General features: G+C 37.6%; 1 protein-coding gene across 3 annotated transcripts in view; it reads right to left on the bottom strand.

Annotated features, from left to right (window-relative positions):
• Positions 1-15,454, bottom strand: part of ARHGAP24 (Rho GTPase activating protein 24) — a 500,372-nt gene that overhangs the window by 2,187 nt on the left and 482,731 nt on the right. For all 3 annotated transcript variants that reach the window (XM_039250570.1, XM_039250571.1, XM_039250572.1), the window contains 2 exons: positions 13,285-13,406; positions 2,731-3,808 (listed from right to left, as the gene is read on the bottom strand). In XM_039250570.1, coding sequence (XP_039106501.1) covers positions 2,731-3,808; positions 13,285-13,406 — 1,200 coding nt within the window. The remainder of the gene's footprint in view (positions 1-2,730; positions 3,809-13,284; positions 13,407-15,454) is intronic.

Genomic DNA, 15,454 nt, shown 5'->3' with positions numbered 1-15,454 from the left:
TCCCTCCCCTGATTACACTCCTCTCTCCAAAATAAATAAACATTAGAACATATTTTTAAAAAGCTAAAGAGCATAGATTAGTGATTGATAACTAAACAAAGTTAAATATTATCTACTTATCATCTGTCTATGAATTCTACTTAAACTTCAATATTTACGGGGAGTAGTTCAAAAGAAAATCAAAGAGACATACATGACTCTAAACAGGAATGATGAGAAATTAAATAGAATAGGTAACATCTTTTTTTTTTTTTTTAATGTTTGCTTATTTATTTTTGAGAGAGAGAGAGGGACCAAGCAAGGGGCAGAGAGACAGAATCCCAAGTAGGCTCCACATTGTTGTTACAAAACCCAACTCGGGGCTCCAACTCACTATGAGATCGTGACCTGAGCTGAAATCAAGAGTCGGATGCTTAACCAACTGAGCCACCCAGGTGCCCCTAGAACAGTTAACCTCTTCTATTTCTGTAGCTTGGGTATGTGGCAGCTCCTCGGCCCCAGTTTGCTGTGGTCCTCCCCCTCCGCCTGTCAGACAGGTAAGAATGTCACAGTGAAATCGAGATGGCATCCTACAGGGAAGTTTTATTATTTTATCAAGGTCTCTAAAATGCACCATAGATCACAGAACATAAATATGTCACCAATGTTCTCATAAATGAATATGTACTTCGGCTGCCATTGAGAATGATGTTTTTCCTCTGCTAATACAAGTTTGAAGTGCTATCTCTTGTTTCCTGGTGCTAAGTGCTAAGTTGTCATCATGTATTGGCAGACAGTCAGAATTCTGGTAGCCAGTGGTTCCAAAAACTACATTCACAAATGAGAGTTTTTCTTCTTATGTAAACCTCCTGACACTTGGCGTTACATAGAAAAATTCAAACCAAGTTTCTGCTCAGCAAGGTTTACAAAAACTACTTTCTAAGAAAGTAATTTTTCAACTTAATGTATAAGTAATACTTTAGTTTATATTTACTTTACCAAAGCTCTTGAAAAAATGTATCTTTTGGCCTGAAAACTGACAAATGGATTGGACAAATATTAAAATACATTAAAGTCGACTTTATGTATAATGAAGAAGCCATGTGAGGTTTGGAGGCATGGCAGTAATTGAGGCAGGACAAAGAATGGTGTTCACCACCGTGAGGACCCTAGAACACCCACACAGGAGGGCCACCAAGTCACACAGCCTGAAACTGGGGTGGAGACCACAGACAGGCAACAGACGGGCTCAGTTCATGCTGAACTGAGCTTCAGGTCTTCTCCTACTTGAGAATTAAATCTCCTACGTTATGCTGAAAGGAGCATAAACATTTATAATTTCTGTAACTCTAGTAAAAACGTAGGGGTGGTGACATTCTGGTTTCTGGCACAGGGTTCTGTTTGTGAGCCCTGGGCTCCATTCTCTGTATTTCCGCCTCTCAAGTCCACTGACATCTTACAGTCAGGGGTGCTGTGAACACGGGACGGTCTGCAAATGCCCCTCATCCTGCCTACGTTACTTCCCTAGACAAGGTGTTGGTAAACGTCTACCTTGGTCATTTTTTTTTTTTTTTACCTTGGTCATCTTATAAGATGTAAACTGATATAAATTAGGTTTTAGTGTAACTGTTTCCTTATAAATAGTGGTTTTTGCTCCTTGTTTCAGGCTGTAATTTCCCTTGTCCATATGAATGCATGTCATGTCATTGATTTTCTCAAAAATGTTCATGGATTCCAATCTCAGAATAAAAGCCAGACTTAAGGGGCACCTCAGTGGCTCAGTTCATTAAGCATGTCACTTCGCCTCGGGTCATGATCTCAGGGTTTGTGAGTTTGAGCCCCACGTTGGGCCCTATGCTGACAGTGCAGAGCCTGATTGGGATTCTCTCTCTCTCTCTTTCTCTCTGCCTCTCCCCTGCTCTCTGTCTCTCTCTCAAAAATAAATAAACTTAAAAAAAAAAAAGCCAGACTTAAAATGATCTCCAGGGCCCTGTGTCTCCTGACCCTGTTCCCTCTCTGAGACCTGCTCACTGCTCATCCCATCTCATGGCATTTCCACTTGCTCTTCTCCAATATCTGCAGTGTCCTCTGTGACCTACTGTAAGGCCCTGCACATGATCTTTTACCTCACCAGTGCTTCTTACCCTTCTTCCCTGCATTAGTCTTCTACTTAGCATCTGACCTACTCTACTACTTGATCCATCTCTGAAGTAGAATGGAAGGAGGGCTGAGTTTTTGACTATTTCATTCACTGCTGAATCCTCAGGGCCAAGAGTGGATCCTGGAAGAGTGCAGACACTCTCAGCATTCAATGATTAAAGGAATAAAAACAAAAATCTGTTTATTTTGATATTTTTCTTCACCCTCATTTCATCCTCTTTCCACCAATGAAAACAGCCTCCTTACTTTCCATTTGTCCTAGTCCCTCTCTTTCCAGCGCTAAACATAAACCCCCCCATTTACTAGCAGAAGACAGTAACCTATTCTGTTCCAGGGACAAGGCTCGATGATTTCTTACATGCTTTTGAGGTAAAAACCACTCATATTTGTTTTTCACAGTAAGAACCTGAAGCTCATAGAGATGTAGCAAACCTTCCCCAAATCCCACAGCTGACAAATGGTGAGGTCTGGACTTGAACTCAGGCAGGTCTGGCTCTGGAGCCATCATGTTTAATGCCCTGTGTGAACCTGTCCTGCAACAGGAGGCTGTCAGGTCCTCTCTGGCAGTTAGACGCCCCAGGTTTTTCTCACCTCTTTATCCTGGACTCATACTCTATCTTCTGTTTGGTCATCTCCTGTTTCAGGCTGGACACTAAACTGTGCAGGGCACTGTGGTTGCTGGTGTTGTTGCCCACAAATGTCTCACTGTTGTCGCTGCTGCTGGTGGCACGACTGCTTCGACCTCCCACACTCCTCCGGTCACTTTTGTTTTCATAGTCCCCAGGGTGGGTGAGGTCATCCTGCGGGGGCCCATCCAAAACAGGGTCCTCAAAATTACCCCCGTAAAAGTCTTGCTCAGGGCAGGTGGTGGTGGAGGAGCGACAGGAGTTGGAATTCTCGGGGAGGGAGATTTCACAGGAGGAAGTGGACCAGGTGGCACTGTCGACACTCTGCTTGTCATCAAGGTTCATCATGGAGAACTGTTGATGGACATTATCATAGGTGGAGAGCCTGTTGTGCTGGCCTGACTCCCCTGCTTGCTCTTTCTGCTTGTTATCCCTCAGGGTCACATATCCATTGGGCAGCCAGCTCATGCTGCGACCATTCATGGGATTGCCCAGTGTGTCGGGGTTCAAAATGCCCATTCGCACTGTTCCATTCTGTACACTGTGGGTGCCCATTTTGGTACCAGACCCCTTCAGCGAAGAGGTCCTTCTGGCCTGTAAGCTCCCATTGGGAGTGGTTTGGGTTTTCTCCAGGCCTTCGGCATTACTGCTGCTGAAGGACCCATTGGTGACTATCCCACTGCCCTTATTGAAGGCAGGATTCTTTTTGACCATGAGCGGGGGGCTTCTAGAGACATCCAGCTTGTGAACACTGTTCCTTGGGCTGTTGGTTTTACTACCTGGTAGAGCTGTGGGGGATCCATTATCCACGCTACTTCTCTGGGGAGACTCGGACTTGTCCCAAGAGCACCGCCTACCAGGACTGTCCTTGGTATTATTGTTCTCTTTATTCTGTAGCTGGCCCATGGTGGCTTTCTTCTGAATTTCATTGTTGTTATTGGTTGTGCCGTCTTGGGGTTTGCTTTGCGATTCTGTATCTTTGGGAAAGAGGCGATCATGTTTGCTAATCATCATTGACATCAACTGCTGGACCACCACAGTGCCTGGAATTGCATAGAAAACACAGTAGTATGAGTGAAATAGTTTTATTTCCACTTTGAAAGTGACTCTTAAAGAAGCACACTCAGAGGAACATTCTACATTTTTAGTAGTAGTGCTGACCTATATTCTTCATGAAACTAAAAGAAGCTAAAAGTTCTTGAGCATTTACTATGTGCAATGAACTGTACCAAACACTTTCCTTTTGTTAGTTTCATTGGATTTTAAAACAAATCAATGAAAAGATAGTTATTATCACTGTATTGTAAATGTTAAGTAACTTGATCAAGGTTACAAACCTAGTAAGGAGCAGATTCTGAGCTTGAAACCAGAGTTAGCTGGTACCAAAGAACAAGCTTTTAATCATTATACACAATTTCTTGCAAGTTCGAGATTTAATTATGAGAAATCTTCCTTAAGAGGAGGTAACGTGATGTTCTGAATTAACACTTTTAGGGATCTGTAAATTAACTAAAGACTTGTTGCAGTCTGGAGAGTGTTTATTCAAGGAAAATGGTTGACTCTCAGTAAGAACAGCAACCTCCGTGGTGTTTTACCCTTGTTCCCATCCTCTTCTCTCTAGCTTGCACTAGCTTTTAAAACCAAGAGCCTACAATCACAGTGGGAACCAGCAGCTTGGTAGACCCTGCCATGGGCAGAACAGGGTTGGAATTCCAAAGCTCCATTCCCAGAGGATTGTCATTGTTTGACTTACTTGGTGGTTCCCTTGAAGACCCCACTCACAATGCACATATTTATTTGATCTGACTGGGAATGTGACCAGTGTGAAGACGATTTTTCTCAGGGGCATTTGTCAAAAATAATGACACTTTTGTTTAACATCATGGCTGCCCAAAGCAGTTGGGACAGACAGTAGGCTAACCACAAAGCTTAAAAGGAAGATATGAGGAATGAAATTTCCATAGGAGGTTTTAAAAGGCTTGGGTCTATTCCTGGAAATCCAGAAGACTCCATGAATGGTTACAGGTATGTGTATATCTACAGCTGGGTGCATGCTCACAAAGAGACTGGTAAGTCTCTCATCTCTGGCTGATTTGAGGCTCTGCATGAGGAAAAACTGAAGGCTACAGCAGAGTTGTAAAGTATCTGGCTGAATGTTGAAGGTCTGCCCCAACGTATATACAGAGCCTTTTGGAAAATGATGGGAAACTTATTGGCCTAGGCAATTTAAGGAAATCTTTGCCAATAATTAGTTGACAACTAAGCAAATCATGCAGAGACTTCAGTGGCCACAAATGGCAAAGAATATAGATTTTATAGAATTAGTGCAGAAAAATCACTAAACAATAAACCCTAGGAGGGGGAGAATCCGAGATCCAATGTTCTCAGTATTATATTATTAAGAATGCTCAGTTTTCAACAAAAATCATGAGACAGCAAAGAATAAAAACATTATGGCCCATATACAGGAAAAAACAAATTCTGAGGAAGCCTAGACATGGCACTCACTAGACAAAGAATTTAAATATGCTATTTTAAGTGTGTTTTAATAATTAAAGAAAACCATACCTAAAGAAACCAGATGAAAGTGAAAATAATATCTCACCAAATAGAGAGTATCAATGAAGAGAAACTACATAGTTATTCTGGAGTTGAAAGTTATAAGAAGTGAAATGAAAAAAAAAAAGTCAGTAGAAGGAATTAACAACAGATTTGAGCAGGCAGAAGAAAGAATTAGTACACCTGAAAATAAATCAGTGGGGGCTACCCAATCTGAGAAACATAAAGGAAAAAGAATGAAGATAAACAGAGCCTCAGAGACCTGTGGGACACAATAAAGTATATCATCATATGCCCACTGGTAGTACCAGAAGGACAGTCCCAGAGGAGAAAGAATATTTAAAGAAAGAGCTGCTGAAAATGTCCCATTTTAATGAAAACTATGATGTGTACATCCAAAAACTCAGCAAATTCCAACCTATGTAAATACAAAAGGATTCAAACCTAGACTCATCATAGTCAAGCTGTCTTAAACCAAAAACAAAGAATTCTGAAAGTAGCAAGAAAGAAGCAACTCATGTACATGTAATAAGAAGAACAGCTGATTTCTTATCATTTCTCATTGTCAGAAGGAAATGGGATAAAATATTCAAAATGTTAAAAGAAAGACGGTCAAGCAAGAATTCTATAGCCAACAAATCTATGCCTCAAAAATGGAGGAGAAGCAAAGACCTCTCTAGGTAAACAAAAACTGAGAGAATCTGTTACTACCAAACCTGCTCAAGAAGAAATAGCAAAATAGCAAAGTGTCAGGGTGTTTTAATGTTTTTGGTTTTGTTTTTTTGAAAGAGAGAGAGTAGGGGAGGAACAGAGAAATAATCCCAAGCAGACTCCACACTGTCAGTGCAGAGACCTAATTAGGGCTCAAACTCACAAACTGTGAGATTATGACCTGAGCCGAAAGCAAGAGCTGGACGCTTAACTGACTGAGCCTCCCAGGGGCCCAGCATCGGGGCATTTTAGACAACTAAAAGACCTTTGAGAGAGAAAATAATTCTCTTACACATATTAAAATACTATGATTTTCATTTGATTCTCATATTTTCACTATGCACTGTAAAGTATGAATTAGAAATGAATACAAGTTTCAGACAGCAAAAATAGACACTAAAGGACAAACAAGTTGATCTATTATTTTTAAAAATTAACATTTATCAATTTGAGAGAGAGAGAGAGAGATAGTAAGCAGAGGAGGGGCAGAGACAGAGGAAAACAATACAAAGCAGGCTCCAGGCTCTGAGTTGTCAATACAGAGCCCAATGCAGGGCTCAAACTCACGAACCCAGAGATCATAACCTGAGCTGAAGTCAGACGCTTAACCGACTGAGCCACACAGCCACCCTGAAGTTGGTGTTAATAAAAGCAGCAATTTATTTAATTACTTTTTTTTTTAATGTTTTATTTATTTCGAGGAGAGAGAGAGAGAGACAGCGTGAGCAGGGGAGGGTCAGAGAGAGAGGGAGTCACAGACTAGAACAGGCTCCAGGCTCTGAGCTGGCAGTCAGCACGGAGCCCGACGCGGGGCCCGAACCCATGAACCGCGAGATCATGACCTAAGCGAAAGTCGGACGCTTAACCGACTAAGCCACCCAGGCGCCCCAAGCAGCAATTTATTTAAATAATCAATGGATTTTTCAGGTTTTATGGCATATTAGCTGAAATCTTAAAATATATTTTCACATATTCCTCACTGATTTACAAGCTGAGTTCCCATCCCTTAAAACTGGTTGCCATCACGAACTAGGCTTCTCAACTTTCTTAACTTGGAGCCCCTTCCCCCACCATAATCTAAGACTTATTAAGTATTAAGTTATTCATGTGCCCATAATAAAGCGGTATAGGTTAATATAAACTATTACATTACAATCATCTTTGCTCTGACTTGAACTATACTGATTTGATGTGTTAATTGGGTTTATATGATGTTGGTAAAAGCTCTTAGGTCTAGGCTCTGATAAATAGACATAGCAAAACAACTTAAATTCTACTTAGTAAATGTAGTTTCTAAAATACTTAAATTGAGATTTGGTGATAAAAATGATGACAAGGGCTTTTGACAATGCAGATTTCTGCCTAAACAGCTACTAACTGTGTAGCTGTCAGAAAGTTGAGGCCTGATCTGGGTTGAGGTCACTCGTTAGCTTAAAGCAACACCTCAGCAAAATTTGACTCAAGACTATTCAAAATCAAATGCTGAATATGAAAAAATGTGTTAAATCCCTCTGTATCTTGCACACTTTTGTGATGACACAAAATTTACAATATATTTAGATCAAGAATCCTCAATGTGCCAGGTCTGATACAGGTCCAGTGTTGCCCAAACGTTAGTGTTCATACAAATTACCTGGAGATCTGTTCAAATGCAGGTATTAGGCAGGACATGAGATTTTACATCTCTAACCGGCTCCCTGATGACACCATAATAACAGCATAGTAGCACTGACATCACTGGAAGCTTCAAAATTGCCGACCTTCTGAATCAGAACCTGGACGTCACCAACACCCCCAGGCGATTCCTATGTTTGTTAGAGTTTGAGAAAGACTGTGGTAGGTGGAGATATTTCACTTATCTCTTTTAAGTTAAGTTTCTCAAAAGGCTGTGAGATAGGACTTAACATTTTTCAAATGAGAAAACTGAGGTTCAGAGAGGTTAAGCTGTTTGCTCAAGGCCACACAGATGATAAATGACCAAGGTGACCGGCTTCAGACTTCGTCTTTTTACTCCAAAGCATGCGCTCATCCTACTGTGTTTCAGCTGTTGGAATTTAAACTGTTGTAGTATCAAGTAAACTTGGGGTTGTTCTAAATAAGAAACTAAATAGGGTGCCTGTGTAGCTCAGTCATTTAAGCATCCTACTTCAGCTCAGGTCATGATCTCATGGCTCATGAGTTCAAGCCCTGCTTTGGGCTCTGTGCTGACAGCTCAGACCCTGCAGCCTGCAGCCTGCTTCAGATTCTGTGTGTGTGTCTCTCTCTCTGCCCCTCCACCACTTGCACTCTGTCTCTGTCAGTCTCTCTCAGAAATCAAAACATAAAAACAAAAAAGAAACTAAATGAAAGACATTTATTGAATCAGAGTTGTGGAAGAAAAACAACTCAATGAAATTAATGATACTATAAATCCATCTTTCCTTTAGTAGCAACCTCTGACTTTGTCATCTTATTTTTAACGCATATAGGAGTGAATCTGATGAAAAGGTTTTAGTAGAGTTAAAATGACTGTCAACACTGTCGCTATGTACTATTTGAAGACATGTGTACTTAGCCCGATTTTACTATTTGTTCATATGACAGTCACATTTTCAAATATTAGCAGCCTCTATTATATATGACTTTGCCTAGTACTTGGTAAAGCAGAGCTTTTTCCCATCACTGGAATACTAACATTTGAAGCATTACTGCTTCTCACTATAGCTATGAACTATGTGGGGCATTTAATTAATTGAAGAGCAACATTCCCAAGGTCTCTGTGATGAGTCTGTGAACAGCCATGCCAAAGTTACCTGCCACAATTATAGAGTGTGTGTCAGGGCCCTGGCGATTTAGAAATCTTTTTCTTCTATCTTGGGAGGCTTTGCTTTCATCTAGTTCCAAGAATAATAAATGGCAATAGTTCTTGTAAAGGGACTTTCTTTCAATTCTTATATCTATTTAGGACAGACTAGCTTAGTAATGATGAAGAATGTGTCACTATATACTCTTTTTTCCTTTTTATTTCCTCCTTTCTCTCATTCTCTTCATTGAGGTGCTAATGAAAACATGAAGCCCAGATAACGAGGTCAGAGTTATTATAATCACAGGGCATTCTGAAGAGTCCAAGCGGATTTGGGGCATCCCACTGGCTACATGATCTAGAAATTCCCCCTGGCCCATATACTTTTATAGAGGTTGAATTTAAATACCACATTGTAGGCACTTCTTCATAAGAATTGGGTAAGAATTCAACTTTTCTTTAAAGGTAACCATGCACATTAAGATGCACTTGCATATATATAGAAATATATGACAGCCTTCTCTGAAAGGTAGTTTAAATTTGTATTTTTTGCAATGAATAATCTTGTATATGTGTTATTTTGTATATGTGCACATATATACTGAATTTTGATAAGTGACACTCCTGGAAACACCATCTAATCATGAAATAGACAATTTCCTCGTGCCTATTTATAGCCAATTCCCTACCCCCACTTTCAACCATGACAACCACTGATCGGCTTTCTAATTCTATAGTTTTTCTTTTTCTAGAGTTTCATATAAATGGAATTATACAGTATGAGGTCTATTGTGTCTAGGCATTATTCACCTAGCATAATACTTTTGACATTTATCCATATTGTTGCATGTATCATTAGTTCATTCTTTTTATTGCTGGGTAGTATTCCATTTTATGAGTGTACCAAAAATTGTTTATTCACTAATTGATGGGCAATTGATCTGTTTTCAAATTGGAGCTATTACAAAATTAAGTTGATATTAATATTTGACTAAAAGTTTTGGGTGACCTTATGTTTTCTTTCCATGTGGGTCAATATTAGCACACTGCTCTGCTGGGTCTTATGTTTAGTGAATAATTAAGTTTATAAGAACCTACCTACCCCTTGCAAAATGGCTCTACCATTTTGTATTTCTACCAGCCAAACTTAATATTTTCAGTCTAAATTTTATACTCTGTAGAGGATGTGTAGCAGTAGTTCATTACAGCTTAAATTTGCATTTCCCTGATGACTAAAAATGCTGAGTATCTTTCTATGTGTTATTTGCGATTTATTTATTTTTGATGAAATGTCTAATTCAGATCTTTCACCCATTTTTTCATTGAGTTCATTGTCTTATTATTTCTATGAATTATTTATATACTTTTAAAACAAATTCTTTAATCAAATATTTGATTCACAATATATCCCTATTCCTCTGGCTTGGCCTTTTGTTGTCTTAGGGATATTTTTTAAGAGCAAAAGTTTTAGTTTTGATAAAGTTCAACTTATCAACTTTTTTATGGCTAGAGATTTTTGTGTCCTAGTTAAGTCTTTAACAAACACAAAGTCGTAAGGTTTTTTATCTTCTGTTTTCCTCTCTAACTTTTATGCTTTTAGCTCTTACATTTAGGTCTACAATCCATTTCAAGTTAATTTTCTGAGTGATGTGAAGTCAGGGTAGAGGATTTATTAAATAATATACAATTTTTCCAGCATCATTTGTTGAAATGACTATTCCTTTTCCACTGAACTAACTTGGCGAATGAGTCAAAAACAAATGATGGTGTGTGTGGGTCTATTTCTGGACTTTCATTTCTATTCCATTGATCTACATGTCTATCTGTATATTGATAAGACACTATCTTGATTATTTGTGGTATTATATTGAGTCTTAAATCAAGTATTACATTTCAACTTTGTTTTTCTCTTTCAAATTGTTTTGCCTATTCTAGACAATTTTTACATTCAGATTCCCAATTTCTACAAATAAAATTTTTTTCCGGGATTTTTTTGGTGAGAATTATATTGAGATTATAGGTAAATTTGAAGACCATATCTTATTGATTTTGACTATCTAATTGGTGAACATAATGTATTTCCTGATTTATATTATTTTTTCATATATGTTTAGTAGTTTTCAGGATATATGTTCTGTACAGATTTTCTTAAATTTATTCCTAATTTTTCACATTTGTGTTATTCTAAATTATATTTTTTATTTCAGTTTCCAATTGTTCAATATTAGTGTATAGAAATACAAAGGATTTTTATAAATTGACATTGTATCATGTGACCATAAGTTCACCTATTAGTTATAATAGCTTCACCTGTAGATTCTCTAGAATTTTCTACATAAATTATCGTGTTGTCTGTGAATAAACAGAGTTTTACATCTTCCTTTCCTAATATGTATGCTTTTTATTCCTTCATATTACTTTTTTGCACTGGCTAGAATTTCTAGAAGCAGTAGAAGTAGGCAATCTTACCTTATGCCCAGTCTTAGGGGGAAAGCATTCCATCTTTCACCATTAAGTATAATTTTCTAACTAAATTTTTTATAGATGACCTTAGTTAGGTCCTCTTATTTCTAATTTGCTAACAGTCTTTATCATGAATGGCATTAGATTTTGCAAAATATTTTTTGTATCCATGGAGATTTTTAAAAATTTTTTTAAAATTACAAAAAAATATTTACAAAATTGATTAAAAAAATTTTTTATATGTTTATTTATTTCTAGGAGAGAGAGAGAGAGAGCGTGAGCAGGGGAGGGTCAGAGAGAGAGGGAGACACAGACTCTGAAACAGGCTCCAGGCTCCGAGCTGGCAGTCAGCACAGAGCCAGACGCGGGNACAGACTCTGAAACAGGCTCCAGGCTCCGAGCTGGCAGTCAGCACAGAGCCAGACGCGGGGCTCGAACCCACGAACTGCGAGATCATGACCTAAGCGAAAGTCGGACGCTTAACCGACTAAGCCACCCAGGCGCCCCCCAAAAAATTGATTTTTAAAAGGCTAACCAAATTTGCCTTCCTGGGAAAAAGCCAACTGGTCTTGATTTGTTATCCTTTGTATATGATGCTGAGGTCAGGATATTAGGGCCAAAGACTTTAAAATATATCAAATAAAATAAGAGTAAAGATTAAACGTAATGCCTAAGGAAGTGATTGATACAAATGTCTGTGTAGTAAAATACAGTTGTAAGTTAAGTGGGGGAGTAAGATGGAGCGACAGGGCACAGAGACTTGTGCGATGCCTAAAAATGTCATGTTTCTTGACCTAGGTGGTGATTTCTAGAGTGTCTTCTATAAATTGATCAACAGGGCACCTGGGTGGCTCAGTCAGTTAAGCATCTGAGTCGATTTTGGCTCAGGTCATGATCTCATGGTCATGAGATTGATCTCCACAGGCTCCACGCCCTTCCCATGCTTGCATGCACACATGCACTCTCTCTCTCAAAAAAAAAAAAAAAGTATATGTGCATGTGTGTGTATGTGCATATGTTATTGGTGGTTTCCCTTATCATATGCATTTTATAATAAAGAAAGTTTTTAGAAAACAATAAAGTATCTTTAAGCTTCCTGTAGCTTCAAATTTTATATTTTCTACTATCTGCTAAACTCTTCCAAAAGAAATTAAGTTTGGACCGACTATCTTACTGCCAAAAATCTGATGCTCAATTGATATCAGACTAAATATTTGACAAAAGAAGTGAAGCTTTCTTTCTCTCATATGACACAGAAGAATGAAAATTTTGGAATTTTCAAGAAAGGAACAGTGTCAAGAATATATTTTGTTCTAAAAAACAGAGTGAAACTAAAAATAATCATTCTTTCTCTTCCTTATTAAATTTTTAAATGTTCAATTAGTCCAAATTTTAGAAAACAACAGAATACTAATGAAGAAAGGTATTAGGTAACAGTATACTAGGTAAGAAAGGTACTCAAGCAGGAAGGCCTGCTGAAAACACAGAAGTAGAGGTTCATTGTGGAAAAGAATCTGAGGCATTTTATAATCTAGAAAACAAGAATTCCTTCATGTTTCAACCCACAGATTAATAAACAATAGTATCTTAAAAAGGACCATATTTTTCTACCTCTTGAAATCTGTCAAACAAAACCATAATTCATCAAAAATATATTAACTTAAAATAGTATAGCTTTTTGAGTTTTCTGAAACTCGCATGGGGCTCAAAAAGTGAACTAGATTTTTCTAGTTCTCTTGCATAATACTTTACAGATGACTTATGTAAGCTCCATTTATTCTTGTAAGGCCATTGAAGAATATTTTAGTAAATTATTATATTTAGCAAATTAAGAAAAATGCCTGACTTTCAAAGAGAAGATTTTGCCTTTGAAGAACTTAAATCAATAAATGAAATTACCATGGAGCTACTTATTTCCCTAGTTTCATCAGAGAATAGGTTCAGATCAACCAAAATGCAGGTGATTGTTCTCTTGATGAGAATGTAAGATAATCATTTACTTACCCTCCATGATGGTCAAAGGATCTTCCACTTTAGGGCGCAGGATATTAGGGCCAAAGACAGTGGCCAAGTTTTGCACACTCATTTTGTTAACTCCAGAATAGGATTGTACTTCATCCAAGAACCTGTTGGGCGTAAGAACATGAACAAAACAATGGGGTCAAATTTGTCAGTGAAAGAAAATGGGTTGTTAGGAAATTTATTAACTATAATATGTTCAAATACAATTATGGAGACAAAATTATTTAGAAATTCAAACATCTCTCAGTCAAATGTGGGGAAAGTATATTGCAAATGATCAAGGATCAAACTTGAGGGATCATATCAAATATCACCTTTGGCCTGGCTTGGCTTGGTTTCCTCTGTCAATCACAGAAACAGGTGTGTTTGAATGATGCTAATATGGACCTGAGTTTCAAGAATAAAGATTTTCTCCCAATCCTTAAATAAAGCATTAAATTTCTAAACACATTTAATTTGAGAACTATAAATAAGATCATATGGTACAATCCTTTATTTCAGAGAGGCAGAATCAACCGTCTTTGTCAAGTAATTTGTGAGCTTCAGATTTATAGTCTATTAAAAAATGAGATCAAACATGGTTTAAATTAAAACCTTACTTGCACTGATATGAAAAATTATAAGCACAAATTGTTTCAGTTTATTAGGTGCTAAAGAATAAGAGGCATGAAATAGACTTTTTCCTGAACGGTTTTAGCAGGAGGGAGTGTTACTATAGTCTTAGGCCTTTTTACATTTCCCATCCCCCTCTTCATTTGCAGATTTCATGGTTTACTAACTGTACTGATGACACAAAGGAGAAGTGATGAAAAAAGAATTTATTATTATTTAAAATGTTTTATGTGTTAGTCATTGTGCTAACTTATTAAATTCTCAAAGAACTCTGTGAGGTAAATGATATGATTGGACAGATGAGGCAACAGAGGCCTCAGAAAGGTTAAGAATATTCTCCAAGGACACAGAAGTAACAGGTGGCAGAGCTTAGACTTGAACCCAGATTGTCTGACTCTAGAGTCTGGGTTCTTCACAACTCCCTTGTGACTTAAGAAAAAGCCCCTATTCCACATATTTATTACTGTTATAAAGTCTAAGCTATAGTCAAACTGAAGGATGAAAATCTCAAACTATTATTTCTCGTTTGAGATAGCTGAAATTAAAAATCTGGCTAAATGTTTCTAAAGAAGTTACGTTTTCCTATTAAAGAGCTAAAGATTTGTAACATGGTTCTCAAGAAAAAGGCTTTACCCCTTTAACTTGAAGAGATTGTTCCTCTCTCTCATCCAACACAACAGCGTGAATCAGTTCAAAATCTTGGGATAGAACCCCTATGTGTTAATGAGCCTATGTTGTCAGTAAAACTGTTTCTTTCCTTTTTTAAATTATGAAACCTAAGCTCATATTTGCTTCCTACCATCACCAGAAAAAGTTATAGTAGAAGGTTTTGGAATTTCTACTCAGTTACAGTTGACGGTGAACTCTTCAGTGTCTGGCATTAGTCTTAAACTACATAGTTCCCAGTCTCCTGAGCATTTATCTAATCATGACACAAAAAGCATATGCAAATAATATACTGTACTGAATTAAAAATCTGAATTACTTAAAAATAAACTGGGATGCTTTCATTTAAGATACCTACAGTGATGTATAGTACCAATCACCATCTCTCTTTTTTTTAAAATTTAATATGTGTCAATTTTATATATTTGGTGTCTTCATTTTTTAAAGTTTTTATTTAAATTCCAGTATTGTTAACATACAGTGTAATTAGTTTTGGGTGTACAATTTAGTGACTCAATGCTTACATACCACACCCGGAGCTCATCACAACACGTACCTTCCTTCACGCCCATCACCTATTTCACCCATCTCTCCCCCACATAACCATCAGCTTATTTTCTATAGTCAAGAGGCTGTTTCTGGGTTTCCCATTCTCTTTTTTCTCCTACAAATTTTTTGTTTCTTCAATTCCACATATGAATGAAATCATATGGTTTACTAAACAGGGGCAGACATGGCCCATAGCATCCTAGGTCATAAGTTAAAAGGTCATGAATGAGAGCTTTACCAGGCACAATTATTGTCCTAACAGAATTGAATGACAATATTTTTTCAGGGAGTCTTGAGGTAGGAGAGAAATAGAAAATAATATTTA

This window comes from Hyaena hyaena, unplaced genomic scaffold (genome assembly GCF_003009895.1).
Source record: "Hyaena hyaena isolate Hyena2069 unplaced genomic scaffold, ASM300989v1 scaffold_373, whole genome shotgun sequence".
Classification (NCBI taxonomy): Eukaryota; Metazoa; Chordata; class Mammalia; order Carnivora; family Hyaenidae; genus Hyaena; species Hyaena hyaena.
Note: the sequence above shows the minus strand (reverse complement) of the source record. Positions and strands in the feature narration are given on the sequence as shown.